The 22,368-nt window shown below is 44.7% G+C and overlaps 1 protein-coding gene across 2 annotated transcripts in view; it reads left to right on the plus strand.

Moving 5' to 3' along the window:
- LOC147456936 (uncharacterized) overlaps positions 1-16,514 on the plus strand; it is a 72,356-nt gene extending 55,842 nt beyond the window's left edge. For both annotated transcript variants that reach the window (XM_086512010.1, XM_086512009.1), the window contains exons 7-8: positions 15,950-16,057; positions 16,213-16,514. In XM_086512010.1, coding sequence (XP_086368136.1) covers positions 15,950-16,057; positions 16,213-16,341 — 237 coding nt within the window. In that variant the 3' untranslated portion in view covers positions 16,342-16,514. The remainder of the gene's footprint in view (positions 1-15,949; positions 16,058-16,212) is intronic.
- Positions 16,515-22,368: the final 5,854 nt, after the last annotated feature.

The raw sequence follows: 22,368 nt of genomic DNA on the forward strand, positions 1-22,368 counted from the left end.
GGAAGGCATCAGATGCGTGTTTACAGGGCTGTTTTTCTGCGTTTTCAGCGATACGCAGGTTTTGGCAGCCATGGAAATCTTCCCCTTTTGCATCTATTTGTTCACAGATGCATTATAGGTCAAGGGCAGAAGAGGGGGCGCTCGATTTATGATGGGGGGATGCTTCATTGAGAACCTGTCATCACAGGTTAAGAGCTATGGAGTGCTTCCTTTCCTCTCTATGTACAGTGTGTTGCTAAGAGTGATGACATGCACACTACACACTGCTCTCTCTCTCCCCTACGTGCAGTTATGTGATGCCCCACGAGAGGGCTCTTCAGTCGACTGATGTACAATGCTGTGGTTTCATGCTTGTGTGCTGAGGCAAGAGCCTCCTTGAGCAAGAACAGGAGTAGCTAATTGCTACTCCAAAGCAGGCACCGGTGAGGGTCATAACCTCACCAAACAGGTGCGCTTTCAGCGCTGTGTATGCGATGTAATTTGACTGTTTTTCAGCCATACGGACGCTAGAACCATTGGGAACAGTGCCCCATTGACAGAGGATAGTTCGGGGACTGTTTAGGGCTGAAAACAAGGCAAAAACCAGTAAATACAGCGTGCTGAATTTACTGTTTTTGGGTAGGAATCAGAGGGTTTATGCTAGTGGAAGTGAGTTCCAGTAGGGGAATTGGTTTCGCGCAAGTTTTGGGGCTGTTATGCTACCGAAATTTGGCCAAAACAAGTGGTATCTAGCTGGATACAGGTGAGAATTCCGAGGACTCTACTTTGTAATTTACCCTCTCAAAGTATAAAGAAATACCGAAAGGGGCGCCAATTTTGGGGCCTACAGGTTGTCGGCGTCTGCTCGGGGATTCTAGCTTCTGAGCAGTGTGTGTGCTTAAGTGTTAATTCCCGTCGCAGGGTCCTTTTGCATGTTCTGTGTGTGTGTGTCTAAAGTAAAGAATTTCGGGTGAAAGCTAACGTCAACCGCCCTAGGGGCCAGTTTCATGGTTCCGTTGCCAAGACATCAATCTTTTTTTCCTCAAAGAGTGAGCCTCGGTTGTTTTGGGTAAAGACACAGAGTACATGAACGCTGGATTACACTATGGCCGACAAAGGGAAGGGCATTATGGAAGGGGGTTCCTCTTCACAGGACAGACAGGAAATTCCGCATGTTCGCCCTGTCAAAAAGTGGTCAAATTAGGGTTGATTTTCTGCTGCATTTTTAGGGTTTGGAAGTATGAACCAAGATGAGATAGGGAGAGGTCTCACGATGGTAGATTGGCCACTAGATCTCCTGCGGGAGTGATGTGTGTCTTCCAGGTGGCATGCTGCTCGCCGATTTTCTGAGGCGATTGCTTGGATTCTTTGACGCATTGGTAAATCATCTTGAAATTTGAGGTTCCTTGGTCGTGGGTAGTATGCTACAGTGTTGCGGAATTATGCTCGTTTGCAGAGGCAAGAGCCTCTTACACATGTAAAAAGTTAAGGGACAGGTTGCAAGATGCTATGTGGTGAAGTTCAAGAATATCCACCTATGGATGGAAAGTGGATGCAAGAGCATGAACTGTCAGAGTCACCAAATGTATTGTAGCTTTACCTTGAAGCCTTTGGGTTACAGGCTACTTATGCCCCAACCCAACGTGTGCAAAGGAGGGATAATGATAGAGCTAGCACATCATATGTACATGTGAATTCAATGTAATAGATAAATGACAAAAGTATGAAGGTCTCATTAAGTCATTTGTATCTGTGTTGCGACCTTTCTTGCGGATACATGCAATGATAAAAGAGTGCTAACAACACAAGATCATCAGTGGCATGTATTTATGGTATACGTTTGCGATCTCAAAAGGGGGGTATGTCACAAGGACGTGGCAACTGCTAACCTTAGTTGTTGGTTTCTTTCCAATGATTTTTGTTTTATTTTTGAGACCCTCTTTTGGAAGTTGCAAATGGTTGGACATTGTATGGCCAATGTGAACGGTAGTTTCACCCGCAGACTGGAAGTTGGTCGGCATTGGAATTCGTATAATAAGAGGATGTCTAGGCTCAATGCAAGATCATGTAGGTCTCCATGTCGCACTTAGCAAGTTGGTGGATACTAGGAAGTGAACTCAATAAAGGCAAAATGTCGAGGTGGGACCACCAAAAGAAAATACCCGACAGTTAGGCCACATTACATTTTTGGATGCGGTCCCAATGGGGATAGATGGTGAGAAGACCAGTGGAAACCCAACGGAAGCATCTCCTAAAAATTAGGGAATTGCTATTTCGGGCAATGAAATCTGTTCGCGTCATTACCTTCGGAATGACAAGGGGAACATTTTACAACTTCGCTGCAAAGTCAACTGATGCACCAATACGAAGTGAACTCAATAAAGGCATAAAGTCGAGGTGGAATCACCAAAAGAAAATACCTGATAGTTAGGCCACATTGCATTTTTGGACGCGGTCCCAATGGGGATAGATGGTCAGAAGACGAGTGGGAACCCAACGAAAGCATCTCCTAAAAATTAGGGAACTGCTATTTCGGGCAATGAAATCTATTCGCGTCACTACCTTCGGAATGACAAGGGGAACATTTTACAACTTCGCTGCAAAGTCAACTGATGCACCGGTTGAGAGATTTTTAAGCAAGAAGCCCAATGCGGGGAAATTGCATGTATGAGTGCCAAGTGGCACTTTTTGGCCAATTTACCAAGTTTGGGAGAGTAGAACTCGTAACTGACTTTTTGGAGCAGTTTTGGAGGCTGATAACTCTGATTTTCAGCCATTTCTCTCCATCTTTGAGCTTCCCATGACTTTACCTAGGACCAAGGAGCTCATTTTCAGCATTGGAAGGCATCAAATGTGTGTTTACAGGGCTGTTTTTCTGCGTTTTCAGCGATACGCAGGTTTTGGCAGCCATGGAAATCTTCCCCTTTTGCATCTATTAGTTTACAGATGCATTACAGGTCAAGGGCAGAAGAGGGGGTGCTCGATTTATGTTGGGGGGATGCTTCATTGAGAACCTGTCATAGGTTAAGAGCTATGGAGTGCTTTCTTTCCTCTCTATGTACAGTGAGGAGTGATGACACGCACACTACACACTGATCTCTCTCTCTCTCTCTCTCTCTCTCTCTCTCTCTCTCTCTCCCTCCCCTACGTGCAGTTATGTGATGCCCCACAAGAGGGCTCTTCATTTGATTGATGTACACTTGTGTGGTTTCATGCTTTTGTACTGAGGCAAGAGCCTCCTTGAGCAGGAACAAGAGTAGCTAATTGCTACTCCAAAGCAGGCACCGGTGAGGGTCATAACCTCACCAAACAGGTGCGTTTTCAGCGATGTGTATGCGATGTAATTTGACTGTTTTTCAGCCATACGGATGCCAGAACCATGGGAACAGTGCCCCATTGACAGAGGACAGTTCAGGGACTGTTTAGGGCTGAAAATAGGGCAAAAACCAGTAAATACAGCGTGCTGAATTTACTGTTTTTGGGCACGAATCAGAGGGTTTATGCCAGTGGAAGTGAGTTCTAGCAGGGGGATTCGTTTCACGCAAGTTTTGGGGCTGTTATGCTACCGAAATCTGGCCAAAACAGGTGGTATCTGGCTGGATACAGGTGAAGAATTCCTAGGACTCTACTTTGTAATTTACCCTCTCGAAGTATAAAGAAATACCGAAAGGAGTGGCAATTTTGGGGCCTACATGTTGTCGGCGTCTGCTCGGGGCATTCTAGCTTCCGAGCAGTGTGTGCTTAAGTGTTAATTCCCGTCGCAGGTTCCTTTTGCACGTTCTCTGTGTGTGTGTCTAAAGTAAAGAATTTCGGGTGAAAGCCAAAGCCTACTGCCCCACGGGCCGGTTTCACAAGCCGCTTTAATGTGACCCTTGACGTGACATTGATAACAACGACCTTCCTTAGCATAAATGACTTGTTCTTCCGCCGTTATGTATCCTCCTATAATTCCTTTTGCGGCTTTTTCATCAGGATCTTGGGTGGCTGAAAATGCTATGTCTCCTTGCTAGTCTTGCTGAGAAGGTGTACTTCAGAAAATTAAAAGATTTTACTTAGATTATGATACAATTTAAGGGTGGAGAGAGGTGGTTTCTTCCCCCTCCCGCTATCTCAAATACTTTTGTATCCGTTTGAAAACTGTGTGTGGTAATGTACGCGGGGTAATTAGCACAATAATAATTGCGGTAATAACTTACGCCTAAAAAAGAAAGAGGGAGTAAAGTATGCCGCTTTTTGAAGCATACTCTACTCAAACTCTCCCCTACCAATGCACCTGCGTCCTCAAGCTTCTCCCTCATCTCTCTCTCTCTCCCCCCATCTCTCCTCTCTTTCTCTCTCTTACACACACACACGCAAACTATTTTGGATTTTGTTTGAAGAAGTTTTTGTAGAGGGGGGCTAACTGCGAACTGCTTAGGATGATCAACTTAATCTACAAGTCAAGGTAAACAGATAACTCTCTCTCTCTCTCTTCCCCCCCCCCCTCTTCTCTGTCTCTATTGTATTATACTACACACACACACACACACACAAAGATTAAAACAAAAAGAGAGAAAGAAAATGCACGTACTTCGTCCATTTGCTTGTATAATTAAATTAAGATTAGGGTTCATGGTTTTTTGTTGTAGGTTGTTTGGGTAGAGTAGATTAGTGTCTCCGCAATCGTTTTGCAATTTGAAAATGCGCTTTGTTTGTAAATGAATATGCTTGTAGATTAAGTTTGTTTATAGAAAAAAGAATAGAAGAGGTAAAAAGAGTAGAATAGAGAGAGGAAAGTAAAGAGAGAGATATCAAAGAGAGAGAGAGAGAGAGAGAGAGAGAGAGAGAGAGAGAGAGAGAGGAATTTAAAAAAGAGGAAAAAGTAGGTGTAAATAGATATAGTGGAGACATAGAGAGTAGAGACATAACAATAGAAAGTAAAAATGAAAAGTAGAGAGGGAAGAGGGAGTAGATAGAAGGGGGGAGAGAGAGAGAGAGGGGGGGGGGGGGGGGGGGGGGGGGGGGAGGGGGGGGGGGAAAGAGAAAGAGAGAGAGAGAGAGAGAGAGAGAGAGAGAGAGAGAGAGAGAGAGAGAGAGAGAGAGAGAGAAGAGGGAGAGAAAGAGAGAGAGGGATAGAGAAATAGAGAGAGAGGGGGTTAGAGGGGCAGAGATAGAGATAGATAGAGAGGGAGTAGAGGTAGAGAGGGATAGAGAAAGAGAGAGGGATAAAGAAAGAGAAAGAGAGGGTAGAGAGAGAGAGAGAGAGAGAGAGAGAGAGAGAGAGAGAGAGAGAGAGAGAGAGAGAGAGAGAGAGAGAGAATAGAGAGAAAGAGAGAGGGAGGAAGAGAGAGATAAAAGGGAGAGAGGCGGGCCTGCCAAATGAACGAGAGTGTGAGGCCACAATCGAGCTCCCAACACACCTCTCTCACTCTGCACCACTTCTGGGGGGTAAGCTTTGTAGCAGGCTGCAGTGTAGGTCGACCCCCTTGGATCACTATCATCCTGCTGGTGGAAGATACCTCAAACTGTAGCACAGGGCCCGTGAGGGTGGACCAAGCAGTTGCACCCCAAGTGTACTCTCGCGCTGTGGAGAGAGTTGGCATCAGCTGAAGAACCCGAAGCTAAACCTACTGTGCCATGGGGCAGTCCCACAGACAGTGACGTTGACTCTCCAAAGGACAGTCGCAAGCTGCACAGGCTGTCAAGAGGCCACTATGTACCAGCCAATTCCCCACTGTTGTAGCTCTGTGTGCATTTAACCAGTGGAACAAAGTGGCTTGTCGTGGCTGTCTGGAGTCCTACAACCTCACCCAAAAGCCTGACAAGAACTCAGTTGTGAGACCCTTCTCCTGCCAATGAAGTGTTGCAGCAGGACGAGCCTCTCTCTGTGCTGCCAATATGTGACGTCCTAGTCGAACAGTGTACTGAAAGAAAGGGATCCTCGGGTGGTTGGCTGAAGAGAAAGGGTCTCTCCAAAACCACTCTCCAGGATCCCATTGCACTTGTGCCAGAGGGCAGCTCTCCCAAGCCCAAAGCCTCCAATGGCCTGTCTCAAGAGCTGCTGGGTGAGGATCTATGACACAAGTCCTCCCATAGATGCCCACTACTTGCATGCTCTGAAAACAACACTCTGCAACTTGTGGAGCCTCTACCGAGACTGTGTAGTTGACCCTCGCCCTAGATCTCGAAGAACATGTCGGGTACTGTCTCTGAGCAAGCGCGAACTGCAATGAGGATCTCCAGTCGCGTGAAGGCTGTGGGAGCTGCTGGCGCTAGAGGAGTGAGCCACTCAGCTGGTAAAGCCTCTGTGATGTCCTGGCACATGCTTTGCTCTCATGCCTTGCAGCTGGATGCTCTGTATCTCCTCTGGCAAACTTGAGAACTACGGCCAGTCACCTAGAGTGCGTGCTGGACCCTCTGCCATGGGACCCTAGGAAACATGAGTCCTACTACCAACCAAGTGGCCTCTTTGAGTGCTAACCATGGGGTTCCACACAAGGGGCTGTCTCAAGCGCTCCTCCGTGCAAGTGGGTTGGTGTTGCTCCAGGCCACTCCGCAGCTGCTCCCAAGAGCGAAGCAGGCTCACAACAAAACGATCCTCTAGTCTCCTGCTCATACCAACTTTGCGCATCTCTGTAAAGATCCACTTGATGGAAGGGCTGCAAGGGCCTCTTGCATGAGGCACTCAAGCTCTAAGCCGCTGAAGCAACAACTCCTTCCAGGGCTCCTTCCCTGGAAGCAATCCTCTGACAACAAACTTCTCAACAAGGGCTCTCTATGTTGTGTTGGGTCTATGATCCCCAACCCCCCTTGAGAGCACGGTAGAGTGATGACCTGTCAGGCTACTTTGGCCTGGGCTGACTGAGTGTCGCGCCCTGACCCAAGAAAATTCCTTATCAGCCTCTCTAACTGGCTGATACGCGAGCTCAAAAAGATCCAGCAAGATGTAATGTATCACATAGCAGCCAACAAAACCTGGTTGGCCACTATAACTCTGCCTGCCAAAGAGAGCCGTGCCGAGCTCCAATGTAGCAACTTCCTCCTGATGGACAGGACGAGGGGAGCAGACTACTGCTCAAGAGATAAGTCCAGGTCAACCTGACAGCCCAAGTAGTGAACTGCAGTCCATGGGGGAATCTATCTGAAACTCTCACTTGGCGACTAAGAAGGTGTAGGAGCCCCGCCAACCCAGAAAGCAACTGTCTTTCTCTAGTTGATCAGTGCGCCTAATGCACTACAAAACACCCCAAGAGCTTGCTCACACCTATGCAGATTGGTCTCTTGGCCCTTCAAGTATAAGGCTGAGTCCTTGGCAAACTCAGCGTCAAGAAGCTCATCTGCTCTGATAGGGAGCTCTAGACCACGCAGGCCAACCTGCTGAGAAGTCAAGAATCTGCTCACCGCCTCCTCATAGAACAGAAAAAAGAAGGGGGCAAGAGGGCAGCCCTATCTGACCGAGCGTGTAAGCAAGAAACGCCCCCTTGGCCCCTTGCCAAGAGCACGTGACTGTGCGCGTGTCTGTAAAGAGCTGACACACCTCTGATCCAAGCATCTATGAAACCCATCTTGCATGGAGTGCCCTTCAGGAAGTCCCAGTCAACTCTTTCGAAGGCCTTCTCAAAGTCGAAAAGGACTATCACCAAATCCTCTTCTCAGAGACTGGCAAGGGCAGATGCCTCCCAGAAAGTGAAGATGTTGTCAAGGATACTACGCTCCTTGACAAAACCTGTTTGAGTCCCATGTATAATGCTCTCTAGTAGTGGATCTATCCTCAAGCTCAGAGCCTTTGCTAGGATTTTGTAGGATGAATTGAGGATGATAATGGGTCGCCACTGTCGAATCTCATCCAAGGAGCCTCCCTCCTTGGGAATCAGGTAAATCAAGCCCTCACTCATGTTGTCGGGCATCTCGCCAGTGTGCAAAACGTAATGGAATACGGTGTAAATGATCAGAACATAGCAAGTCCTAGTACTCCAAGAAGAAGTTGGGTGTTAAACCATCCTCCCTTGGACAACTACTACGGGAGAGTGCTTTGAGGGCCTCACGGAGCTCCTCTAGTTGGAGAGGAATCTCAAGTCTCTGTCGCATCTCCTCGTAACAAGGCAAGGCATCTGTGCCCAAACCTGCTCCTTGCATGCATCTTGGGGCTGTGACTGAGGCTCTACTAACAATAGATCGCGGTAGAATTTAGTAGCAACTGCACGCATATCCTTGGGCTCTGAAGCAACTGATCCGTTTTTGGTCTCCTCATTTGATCAACACTGGTGTGCGCATGGCCTGGCCCCACTGTCTCAAAAAAATCCCTAGTAACTCGGTCATCTACCTGGGACCACTGAGAAGCGTGACGATGGAAGGCAAACTCATGGCATCGCTCCTTAATGCTAGTCAACTCTTGCCTAGCTTGCTGCAGCTCCTCCTCCAACCATGCTCCTGCATGCTCTATAAGAAAGAAGTGCCCTGTCAAAGTCGCTTCTCATCCTCCCTCGTTGCAGCCAAACGAGCTGCAGACTCCTGAAGGAAGAAGCGACTAAGCTCTGCCAGTCGAGAGGCCACTCTACCAGCAGGGGTGTCTTGCGAGTCCAACATCTCTGTCCAAAGTGCCTCCACTCCCTCTCTAAGATTTGGATCCAGCAAGATCCGCTCAGGGATGCGTAGCATCACACCCCTCCTCCTCTGTCTGTCTGTCACTGTGGGAATCACTGACGCATGGTCGGAAAAAGTCGTCCTTGCAAGGATGCAAACAGATCCCCCATGTCACATAAGTGGTCACTCGCGTAGAAGCGATCTATCCTAGATAGATTCACTCCTCCTACCCTGCGATGAGAGCAAGAGAAAGACAAGCTGTCTGGGGGTCTCACAAAACCTGAGTGCTGCCAAACATCAGAAACCCTCATAGTCATACATAGCCGTTGCTAAGCTGCCAACTCAGCCTCATGCATCGTAGCATGGCCACCTCCTATCTTGTCAGAGGGGTCCTCCAACATGTTGAAGTCCCCCCAACCCACCATTGATCTGCAGGCAGCAGAGACTCAACAACATGAGACCAAAACTCAGCACGTGCACTTGGCCACATTGGGTGCATATATGTTCAGAAAACCCATGAGGCAACCTAGAATCTGCATAGTAATCCATTGCCTCTGCCTGGCACAATAATACCTCCGCCCACAATAGCCTGCTGCCAAGAATCCGCAATAGTCATACATACCCCTCCGTGGATACCTCCAGGTCCAAATGCAGCTGACCAAAACGTCTCGTAGCGACCACACAAAATCTGACCGACGTGTTCAATGCGGCTCTCACACAGATGATGCTCTTGTAGCATAAGAATATCAATCTCACCACCCACCATGCATCGTTGAAGCTCCTAACGCAATCGACCCCTCTGACGCTGAAACTCGGGTCCAACCAATCCCTACACACTCCATGAGACAATCCTCATGGGGTCAGGGAGAGAAAACAGATGTTGGAACAACTGCCAACCGCGCTCTCTTTGAGGCCGGCTTGGATGGGGAGTAATTCGCATCCGAGCGACCTCTAGACAAGCGCGTCTGGAGTGACTGTCCCACCCAGGCCTAGGCCGAACATGCAGGCCGTAGGGCTACATCCTCTGTCCAAGAATCCTCATGTACAAATACATAGCATGGAAGGGCTTTGAGTGTTAGCAAACAAATGCACCACACAACCTGCTGCATCCGGCAGCGTCACGTTGAACTTGGCTAATGGCCAAAGTGTCTGTACCAGATCTGTCACCCCTGGTGTGAGAACTCAGTGGCTTGGATCTGGAGCCATTCAAGAACTGTGTGTAGGGTTCACTCTGTAGGGTCCCTGCCGCACAGCAGAAAGGAGAAACCTACCGTTGTATTCAGAGCCTCAATGCCTCGAGATGCTAAAAATAGGATGTGGACTCCAAAGCAAGCCTCCTCCAAGTCGGGAGAAGAGTCGCCGAGAAATCGCGTGAAGTTATAGTCGCGTGAGGGAGGAGGTGGCGGAGCTGAAGAGGACGGAGTCTCCTCTGGGGTGTCTTGCTGAAGAGGGTCAAAACAATTCCCTATCGGAACCCAATGTTGCTAAGCTGCAGGAGGTCGGCCACCAAGGGGAGTAGTGTGGCGAGCCCGTCCCCGTCTGCGCCGGCCAGTCACCTGTTGCCAACCGTCAGCTATCTGATCGTTGGCCTCTGTCGAGGTACCAGCCTGTGTATCCTGAGTCTGTGGCTGCTAGGCATGCTCAACCTTGGGAGGCTGCACATGTGCTGTGGGTCGAGATCTCTTGTGAGGACAAACCTTTGCCAAGTGGCCCATCTGTCTGCAAATGAAGCACTGATTCGGGAGAAACGAACACTCCACACTTTGTCTGAAGTAGGCTCGAGCTGCTCGGATACCGAGTGGGCTCATTGAAATCACCTTGGCCGTCATCTCTAGAGACTCGAACTCTATTTGATAGTACCCTCTCTTGAGGATCTGGACATCGATAATCTTAACCACATTGGAGAGGAGTCGGGCCTGGAGGCTGGAGTAAGTCCCGAACCTCACCATGGTTGGTCGAGTGCCAATGATCTTGCAGATAACCGAGGAGGCTTGCAAGCGTTCCACCTCGGCCATCAAGCTTGCTTGCTCTTCTAGAAAAAGAGCAAGTCGAAGGGTAGAGAGGGCGATGGTGATGGCAGGTAGTAGGGTGCGCAGCAGCAGCGAGCTCCTTTCAAAGTTCAAGCCTTAATCATATCCAAATAATCTTCTTTTGCATTAACTTTCTTAATAATCCCTCTCCCTAATCATGAAGTGTTACTAGTTAAGCTTGTTGGGTTAAAGGCCCAAATGGCCCCCTTTTGTGTATAGTTTAAAGGTTATCAACCTTTGGCCAAGTTCACATTGAACTTGGCCACTAACTATAAAATTGGTCCTATACTTTTAATAAAGGGAAGGTGAGTCATTTTACTCACTAAGTCGTTCCCCTCAACTATCGTGTAGCTCTCTCTCTCTCTCTCTCTCTCTCTCTCTCTCCTTCTTCGATCTGTAGCGTCCCCTACTCTGCAAGCCTTCGCCCCTCTCCAAAGCACAAGCCCTGCACTTCTTCGCGTGCTCTATCACTTGCACACACCGCTCCGCGCTCATCAACTAATGTGAACTTGGCCACTAACTATAAAATTGGTCCTATACTTTTAATAAAGGGAAGGTGAGTCATTTTACTCACTAAGTCATTCCCCTCAACTATCGTGTAGCGCTCTCTCTCTCTCTCTCTCTCTCTCTCTCTCTCTCTCTCTCTCTCTCTCTCTCTCTCTCCTTCTTCGATCTGTAGCGTCCCCTACTCTGCAAGCCTTCGCCCCTCTCCAAAGCACAAGCCCCGCACTTCTTCGCGTGCTCTATCACTTGCACACACCGCTCCGCGCTCATCAACTGGTATCAGAGCTAAATCTGTAAACACTGATTTTCAGCTAAGGAGGTCAACTTTCACGCGAGAATTTGCAATTTCATCCGCAAAGGACTCGTTGCCGGACACTAGAGAGCTCCCGGCAAGCCAAATTGACCTAAAACAGGCTGAAATTAGGTCAAAATCAGCAAATTACAGATTATGACAGCAAAATACAGGTTTTGCAAATCATGTATTAAGGTGTGGGAACATTTTTGCTAAGTCCTCGCTACCCGAAAACACTGAAATTGCCGAAAAACAGGTGTTTTCAGCAAATTTCAGATTTACGCAGGTTTTTGCAAGTGTTTTTATGATGCGACTACATTGGGGAAAGTGCAAATTGATGCAATCTATGCACATTTGACAAGTTTTGGCTATGTATGACCATTTGTGGCTCATTTTTGTGCAATTTGATGCTACAAATTGGGGCTTTTGCTCATACATGCTTTTAAAGGCTATGCATTAGCCTTATGTATGTTCTGTGAGGCTAAAAACAACTTAAATTGTTGTTTTTGAGTACAAATTCACTCGCTGAAATTTCCTACGTATAATTTTTTTTTTTGTTTTTTCCCCTAAATCACCTATTTTGCCCCAAATTGCTCTTGTGACCATTTGGAGTTGTAGTGCACATCTCTCTGAGGCTATACTCCGGGTTTTGTGCATTTTGCCCAAAAATTCAGCGTATTAGCCCTCTTATTTGTGCAACTATGGCCTCATCTTCTTCGGATGTAAAGATTCTCTTCGAGATTAGGAGGTTTGATGGAACAGGTTTCGACCTTTGGAAAGACAGGATTCAAGGAATCCTATTTCTTAAGGATTGTGAAGGGGCACTTGGAACATGTAAAGCCACAGAATATGACGGATGAAGCATGGGTTAGCCTGAACATGCAGGCTGCTACATACATTAAAATGGCCATGACCGATGAGACAGTCATTGATGTGAAAGGTCTCACAAGTGCTTTTGATGTGTGAGAGAAGTTAGGAATGTATGAGAATACGCCGCCTGTCAACCAAGTGCATTTGATGCGAAAACTTGTTGGCATGCAACTAGATGAGTCCAAGAGCGCTGCAGAGCACTTGTTGTTCGCAGGTACTTTGTCGCAGTTACAGGATTCAGGCTTGCCTCCTTTTGATGATAAGCTGAAAGCTATCTTCTTGCTTATGACCTTACCCGAGTCATGGGAAACATTGGTGGTTTTATTGTCCAATAACCCCAATTTGACCTTTGATGGTGTTAGGGGTTCTATCTTGAATGAGGAAATCAGGAGGAAAGCCAGTGGAGAGGGAGGCAGCTCTGCCAACATGGTTAGAGGCAGGACAGAGAAGAAGAATGTCTATGCACAAAGGAGTAAGTAAGAGTAAGGAAAGGGGAAATGCCAGCAAAGGCAAGGGTGATGTGACTTGCTATCAGTGTGGCAGGAAAGGTCACAAGAAACCCGATTGCAGGTACTATAAAGCCGTGTTAGAACGGAAAAAGAATGGTGGAGACAAAAAGAAAGAGAAGAAGGAAGTCAAGACAGATGCACAGGATAGCTCAAAGGACAAAGAGAAGCCCAATGTGGCTTCTAGTGTTGTGATTGAGGAGCTGTCAGATGTAGAGGACATCTTGTGTGCCACTTTGTCAGATGATGATGCTTATGACCTTGATGCCTCTCTTAATGTTCATTCACAAGACATGCAGATCACCAAGAGTGATCTTATAAATGCTTTGTTGACTGTCAATGATGCATTATCCCAGACTTGGATAGTTGATTCCGGTGCTTCATTTCATGTGACTCCTATCAAGGAGCGTTTCTCTACTTTTGATGCAGGCAAGCACGGCAATGTATACCTTGGAAACAAATTACAATCATGCATGTTCCATTGAGGGTATTGGCACTGTGCATCTCTCCATAGATGGCACAAATGAGCTTGTCTTGCATGATGTTAGATATGTGCCGGGAATCAAGAATAGTCTGCTTTCTGTTGGTCATATGGATATGCATGGTCACAGCATCTTGTTTGAGAGAGGATCATGGAAAATGACTAAAGGCTGAAGGCTGATTGTAAAGGGCACAAAGAAAGGGACACTTTACTGCATGCATGGAAAGGCCGTGTTGGGCAAGTTTATTGCATTGGCTGAAATTAACTCTCACATGGAGTTGTGGCACAAGAGGCTTGGCGATATGAGCCAAAAGGGCCTTTCTAAGCTTTGTACTTTGAACAAGCTTGATGCTAAAGGCACAAAGCTTGACTTTTGTAATGAATGTCAATATGGCAAGCAAGTAAAGCGTTCTTATTACTCTGGTGTCTCTCGTAAATCTTGTGTGCTTGATCTTGTACATTCTGATGTATGTAGCATGCCTACTAAGTCTATGGGAGGTGCATGCCATTTTGTCTCCTTTGTTGATGATCATTCTAGGAAAATTTGGGTTTATTTGCTTAAGACCAAGGATGAAGTCTTTACTGCGTTTAAGAAATTTCATGCATTTGTAACCACCCAAACAGGTAGAAAACTAAAATGCTTGCGTACGGACAACGGGGGGAGTTCACAAGTGCTGAATTTAACAAATTTTGTGAAAATTTGGGCTTTAAGAGGGAGCTTACTGTGCCATACAATCCCTCTTCTAATGGTGTGGCTGAAAGATTCAATAGGACACTTTGTGAGAGGGTGAGATGCATGCTGTTCATAGCTAATCTCTCTCATGGATTTTGGGGAGAAGCTTTGAAAATTGCAGTCCATATATGCAATCGATCCCCTCACATGTCTTTGAAAGGTGACATCCCTAAAGAGGTTTGGTCTGACAAGCCTGCTTCATATGATCCCTTACGCATTTTTGGTTGCGAGGCTTTTGTGCATGTTAGACCTGACTTGAGGAGTAAACTAGATGCCAAATCCATTAAAGGCCTTTTCATGGGATATGGTGAAGAAGGCGAAATGGGTTACAGGATTTGGTTACCTCAGCTCAAAAGGGTTATATGCAGCTGGGATGTTGTTTTTAATGAGGCAAGGCTGCTTCAAAACACATGTGCCTGAAAGCATGACCATAAAAGGATCAAATTTCAGCATGACCAGCCACCTGTTAGGCCTATTTTTGACCCTCAAGATGCACCACATATGGTAGATGATCCAGTGGTGTTTGAGCCAGATGATGTTGGGCAGCAAATTGAGGCTCTTGAAGGGCATTTGCAGCCAGGAAACAATGCTGAAAATGATGTACAGCAGCCCATCTTCATGCCACCTGATGTAAACCCATTGTCGGATAATGTGGATCATTGGGTGAGGCGGTCTACTCGTCAAAGACGGCCTGTGAGCAAATATGATCCCTCTTTGCATTACATTATGTTGACAGATGAGGGAGAGCCTCTTACGTATAAAGAGGCAACGACGTGAGAGCACAGCGACAAGTGGGAGCTTGCTATGCAGGAAGAGATTAAAGCTTTGCATGCTAATCATACTTGGGATTTGGTGGAATTTCCCAAAGGAAGGAAGGCTATTCCTAACAAATGGGTGTATAAAATCAAGACAGTTGATGCAAAACCCAAGTGTAAGGCAAGGCTAGTTGCAAAGGGATATGTTCAAACCAAGGGCATAGACTTTCAGGAAGTGTTCTCTCTTGTAGTGAAGATGACCACTTTGCGTGTATTGTTTGCCATAGTGGCTGCTCTTGATTTGGAAATGGACCAAATGGATGTGCATACCACTTTCTTGCATGGTGATGCAGAGGAAGAGTTTTACATGAAGCAACCTGAGGGTTTTGTTATTCCTTGCAAGGAACATTTGGTATGTATGCTCAATAGAAGCTTGTATGGGCTGAAACAATCATGTAGACAATGGTACAAGAAGTTTGACCGCTTCATGCTCAAACATGGTTACAAAAGAAGCCATGCAGACCATTGTTTGTATACCAAACATGATGAGGATGGCAGCCCTATCATTCTTGTGCTCTATGTGGATGATATGTTGATAGCTGCAAAGAAAAGAAGCACTATTGATGCTCTTAAAGGGAAGCTGAAATCTGCATTTTCAACGAAAAACCTTGGGGCAGCTGAACATATACTTGGAGTGCGTGTTAGAAGGCAAAGAGACCAGCGCATTGTGATTGGCTTGCATGTCAATTTTCATAAATTAAAGTTATTTACCTGAGTGTCAAGGATTGCATGCTTATTTGTGGCCTTATCAGATTATATAGCCCACTAACAGGATATTCTTTGGCCTGGTGTGTTGCTTCTTCTGAGCAAGTTCTGTGAATTTATCGTTCAAGATTTAAGTTTCTCGTTTAGATATGTATTGGTTCTAATGTTCTGGTTGTTTCTTTTTAATGCTTGAGTTTCAAGCTGCTGATGTTGCATCTTCTTCAAGAACTTTTTATTGCGAAAATTCTGACTTCTAATTTTGATTTCATGTGTGAGTGATGTTTTCAAGAATCCTTTATCAGCAAACATGCAACACACATTAAAACACACACACACACATACACACAGACATATAGAGTCACATACACGTCACACATATATGGTTCCATACACCAACGTATTTCGTACTTCACATATTGTATTGAATGTCTCTATCCACCTTGCATGGTTGTGAGAACTAGCTATGTTCCAGGTTACAACAATAGACCCCGAGACAACAGAACAGGGTTCTGAGCCTTTAAAAACGTTACAGTCTTTTCGTGCTGGAGGGAATATGTCGCTTTCTAAAGCCAAAGGAAAGGTATGGTTCACATCTTCAAGCATTGCATGTGATCTAGTTTCTAATGATTTGAGGGGCAGAGAGAAGCTCGTTTTCTGTCATACAGGTCCTTGGCTGCCTTAAAAATGCAAAGTTTTATGCAAAGCACTGATTTTCTCAGCTTTTACTTTTGACAGGTTTTTTTTGGACAGAATGTAGTTTGTGAGGAAAGTGTTAACTCTCATACCCGTTCTCTATCAATTAGAGTGGGAGATAACATGAAGGTCCTAAACAAGTTGACACACGTTTTGGACAGCATGGTGTGAAAAGGTGGCCAATTACTTGTATGAACATGCCTCGTCATATTCAAGTACTTGATTGTCATGGTCCTGTGATTATACCTCTTTTGTTGAATGCCATTCTAGCTCTTTCAAAATTCAAGGAAGCTCATTTCCTCTAGAATACAACCATATGTATATCAAGCGAGAATATCTCTCTCTCTCTCTCTCTCTCTCTCTCTCTCTCTCTCTCTTGTTGCACACGCACGCTCGCGCACACACCTATATATACATATACATATGTGTGTGTGTGTGTGTGTGTGTACATATTGTTTGTATATATGTATATATAGGTATGTGTGTATATACACACATGTATATGTATATGCATATAGGTATGTGTGTATACAGTGTACACACACACATATGTATATGTATATGTACTATGTAGGGGAAGGGGGGGTGGGTGCGTGCAAGGTAACAAGAGAAAGAGAGGGAGGGAGAGAGATAAGAGTATAAGCTATTTTCTCTCGATAATAAAAGTAATAAATAAGTTTATAAAATATAAATATAGATATATATGTAAACATTTTGTATGATACCTCTCTATTTTATTGCCTTCCATTGGTTATGTTCTTGCCCACAAGTTTTTTCATTCTCACTTCTATGATATCTTGGGGGGTCAAAGAGGCCTTCAATATACTTCTTGCACCTAGTCAAAGCTTGGTATGGGGAGGTGCTCTATTTTGCACATGAAAAATGAGTCACCCTTCTTCCTCTTTGATCGATTTTGTACAGAGCCTCTTCAAAGAGGCAGCACCATGAGAGCCAATAGATATAAAGATGTTCTCCATTGTGGGTTAGACATGTACAGATTTGTAGTCATGCCACCATTGATGGTGCTTGACATTTTAGATCTATCTTGCATTGCAGTGACTGGTCATGAGATGTATACCTATGCAGATTGTATGTATGAGATTGTGGAATGGATGCTAGACACCTTCGCTTCAGATTATGTGTGCGCTTGTCGGAGTTAGTATGGTACTGAGACTTTCTTAGATGATGTGCCAATTGTGCTGTCTTGGTTTTATGCCACTCTACTAGTGATGCTCGTTGCTTGTGCTTTGGATAAAACCTGTGGTTTATTCCTTCTCAAGTATCATGGAGCTTCATGTACTACCTTGGAATACTATTAAATCATAGTCGTCTGGAGTGAAGGGCTCTAGGAAGCCTTTGCTTGAGAAGGATTTGCACAGACATGTAGTTGGAGATGTGAAAATTTTATTAATTCAAAGAGCATAAGATGGAAAGACCAGTTGGTAATCTTGTGTATGTGGGATCTCACACCTTTTGGAAGCTTGTTGTAGGAGACATGTCTGGTGTATGATATGTTTCATCTCGTGAGGCCCAATGGGAATCGACATGGGGGTTTCTCTACTACAAATAGAGGAGAAGGCTGGGTAGAGCATGTGGCTTCTAGATCCTAGGCCTATTACTGGTACCGGAGCAACACCACATGGCACGCGTGTAGGCTTTCTGGAAGTGTGAGGGAGAGACCATCAAATCTCATCTCTGCAGCGAGAGGGCGCCATCTTTTCTTCTGTAATCTTCTCACGTCGCCTATGCTGCCCGATTCCAAACCGCCATTGAAGCTCCTTTGTTTTCACACACAAAGGTTACGCGGAAGGCACACAAGGAGGGGGCATATGCAGTCTCGCACATCGGTGAAGCAATCCAAGGTTTCGCAAGGCCTCAAAAGTATCGGCAATATGAAGCAATTGACCCCAGGATCGACAAGTAAATGTCCAAACCTTTTTTCTTGCCTAGAGAAGTGGGTTGCAAGGGTGTTGCTTCTTATTGTACGGAGTTCTAAAAACCACAACATAAATTTCAAAATTTTGTGGCCTTGACAACTCAAAAATTTGCACCTTTTGATGCCTCTATACAATGGTCTACTGCAATTAGCCCTCCAAAGATTTGAAGCTATTATCCAAGGGATTTCCAAGCTGTCAACAATGAGCTTAGTATTTTGCAAGGCGTACTCTTTGCGAGGTTATTCAGCAAAGTGCTCTATGGATTGGTGTATCATCAAAATCCACATACAAGGTCATTTTCCATTAAAAGTTGCACTTGCACCATGGATTCAAACGTTAAAATGCATCATTCTTTTGAGTTATGTCGCTCATTAAGCCTACTCTTGCTCCAATAGCAAGATACTATCATGGAGAATACTTGCACAACAACTAGCACGGACGACTAGATAGAATTGCTCGACATTTAAGAATTTAGGGCACTACAATCATGCACGTAGCCTTGCTCTTTCGGCAAAACATCATTGATGTGCCCCTTCGAGAGTCAACCTTGTCAAGTAGGATATTGTACTCGAAGCACGAAATTACCTACAAGAATTGCATAGACAAAGCATAAGTGAGGTGGTCAATATTGATTGCATGTACTTGTTATTAATTACTTTTGAAAAAACCGATCGGATTTGGCTTGTCGATATTGGTTTGATCATGACCGCATCGAGTGTGGAAAATTTGCCTAGGAGCACCATGTCCTAGCAAATGAAAGAAAGATGCCTGTCGACCTCTTGGAATGATAATTAATGGTTGGCCGTGCCGAATACTTTGCCAGATAAGGCACAATCCATGCCTGAGTTGCATGTTCTATTGGGCAACCTTACCTCGTTGGAGCACCATAGATACCTTTGTATGGATTACCCTTGTTAGGGCCTTGCTCCTTTGTTCAAATTGTGTTAACGACCACTTGAATTGGAAGTAATGAATTGACCATGGCCACACCTGAGTGTAGACAGTCTCTCATGGCACCATGGCCAAGATTAATATAATGACATGCTCTTGCAATACAATCTTATACATAAAACTATGAATTTTTATCACGGGTCGACCGTGCCTAATTCCTTTACAAGTCATAGACCATGCCTAAACTTTCCTGACTATTAGGCAACCTTGCATACTTGCATCAATGATAACCAAGCAACTGATAAAAAAATTTAAAAAAATCACCTTGTTTACGTTAGACATATGGCCGATCGATCTTTCCAATCTTGAAGCCTGTATGGCCCAATTGGAGATGAAATTTCCTTTTGGCAACGATAGACGGAGCCTTGCTCATATAGCTTTGTGTTTACCTTGCAATTACCTTGCTTTCTTTTCATGCTTGAAGGCTACCGCTACGGATAGGCTCACACGACACCAAAGCAGTGCTTTATGAATCATCCATTCGACTTCAAGAATGTCATCTCCTCCTCTATATCCTCTTGCTTTGCATCCCATGACGTTGATAAGACGCATGCCGTCAAGAATCTCCCATTCATGTTCCTTGCATGCTGTGCATCTGGTAAAACAAGCTAGACTCTTGATCAAAGCTGTGGCAAACAGTGGCCAACCTTGACCATGGGTTACTGCCCTTAATTGCTTGCATGCAGCCTGAGGTGAGAGGATCGTGCCAACTTCACGGCCCTTTGAAGGTGCAAGTGATGCTACCCCTTGGGTAGCCTTGGCACCCTAGGGCGCCGAACGACTCACCCAATATGATTTTGTTTTTTGAGTTTCATGTGCAGCATCAAGCAGAAGGCAAGAGAACTGGCTTCATGGCGGTCGTGAGGAAGTCGGATGGCACCGAGCTTGTGCCGAGTTGTCTTAGTGGCCTGAGGCGCCTCCATCCAACCTCGTTACATGTGATTTTGTGCAGGTCGCCTTCGACCTTCCCCTTTGTACAAACCGCCAGTCCAACGCTATGTATCGTCTTCTTGAGTCGGCCATGAAAATCTCCATATAAGGGGTTACTCCTGCCGCTCCGTCCTCAACTGGCCCCTCCATGGAATCTCTCATGAAAATGTGTGTGTATGTGTGTGTGTGTGTGAGAGAGAGAAAATTAACATGCATAGTCATGCAATACTTTCCTCCCCTCCTCCATAGCTCCCCCTCCCCTGGGCTCTAATACCAATGTAAGACATAAGGATTGGACCATGCAACTCTCCACCCAACCATGCCTCATATAGGCTCTGCCTCGCTGACAATAGGCCCCCCTTGATCGCATGCTTGTGCTGACCCTTGGCTTGCCTGGTCTTACCCTAGGCCTGACATCTTGAGCTTAAAAAGCATGTGTAACCTAGGACCCTAAAACACTTGAGGAATCCATATTACAAATATATATTCTCGATGATCCTGATGATAAATCATTGCATAACACACACATGTTTGATAGTGCGTATGCACGTATATCTCATAGTAACAATCATGCACATTTTAAAATAAAGTTTTTTCTTGCTTCATCTAATGCGTCTACGAAGCCCAAGGGGCCTAGAGGCCATCTCTCAGCTGAGGAAATTGAAACGGCAAAGAAAGAGAAATTATGTTTTGATTGTATAGAAAGTGGTCATGGAAAAAAGGAACGTCCCAAGGAAATGTCTCTCGCCTAAGGTAAGGTGGTGCAATTGCTTCCTCTTGAATCCTCTTTTGTTAGTCTAATGTGGAGGTAACAAGTACATAAGTAATTCATGAGTGCTATATAAATGCCTCTATGTGACAACTGGCATGAGATTGTGAGAATGCATGGCTACATTCAAGGTTATAAGGTGAGAATCTTTGTAGATGATGGCCCTTTATTTCATTAACTATAAATTAGTGAAACGTCTCAATATGTTTCAAACATCTAGTTCCCATAGCTATAAGGTAGCTATGATCAGTGACCATGATAGTGAAGTATGGGATACTCAAGTCAAAGTGTACCTCATAAGATCCAAGGATACTAGGTGATGAACATGGATAGAGTAGATGTAGTGTTAAGTCAAGAAGAGTTGCATGGGTTAGGTTCATCATTATATCATAGCTATGAGAATAAAAGTATCATGTTTGAATCCAATGGCATGCATGTGTTGTTGTTGAGAAAAAAATATGTACCTCCCTCACCCCTCATTTGTAAAGTAGATCTTATAAAACTCTCTTCCACCAAGAAAATAAAATAACTCTTTTTGTGTTACTTTTTATGTCAATTGTTATCAAATTTTGATAATGATTCTATTCTATATGAGAATTCCCTAATGCCTCATGCTTGAATCCAATGGCATGCATGTGTTGTTGTTGAGGAAAAAAGATGTACCTCCCTCACCCCTCATCTGTAAAGTAGATCTTATGAATCTCTCTTCCAACAAGAAAATAAAATAACTCTTTTTGTGTTACTTTTTATGTTAGTTGTTATCCAATTTTGATAACTATTCTGTTCTATATGAGAATTCTTTAATGCCTCATGCTTCTGTTCCCACTTCTCCTTCTCTCTCTATTTCTCAATCATCACAATGAGCATACGTTGCTCATAAATTGAAGGAACTCTTAGTGGAATACCATGATGTTTTTTGACAAGATATAGGATCTAGGTTACTACTGACACATTTTGTGTAACATGACATATATGTGGTTACAGGTAGTATGCGTGTTAGCAAACCGCCTTACATATTAAGTCATTATGAAGCTATTACGATGGAACGAACTCACTTGCAAGTTTATTAGACCCGACTCTTCATCATGGGCTTCTCCCATTTTATTGGTGAAGAGAAAAGATAGTGGTATACACATGTGTGTAAACTATCGTGGTCTTAAAGTGATTATAATTAAGCATAGGTATTGATTTCCGAGTGTAGATGGGTTGTTTGATAAACTTTATATGCATGCATTTTAACAAAAATAGATCTACGATCAAGGTATCGTCAAGTACAAATAGACTTGTTGATATACCTAAAACTGCTTTCAAACAAGGTTTAGAGATTATGAATTTTTGGTTATGCCTTTTGGTTTAACCAATGCTCCATCTACTTTCATCACACTCATGGGTGGATAGTGTTTTGAAACCATATCTGGGCAAGTTTTTTTTTTGTTTTTCTCGATGAAATTTTAGTCTATAGTCCATCTAAGGATAAGCACTTACAATATCTCAAGTAGGTGTTTGATCTTCTTAGACTACACAAATTATATGTAAAATAGTCCCACTATAATTTTTGAAGAAAAGATTCACTATTTGGGATATATAATTTTTGATACAGGCCCTATATGG

The sequence above is a fragment of the Adiantum capillus-veneris genome, chromosome 5, assembly GCF_014529385.1.
Source record: "Adiantum capillus-veneris isolate H3 chromosome 5, ASM1452938v2, whole genome shotgun sequence".
NCBI lineage: Eukaryota > Viridiplantae > Streptophyta > Polypodiopsida > Polypodiales > Pteridaceae > Adiantum > Adiantum capillus-veneris.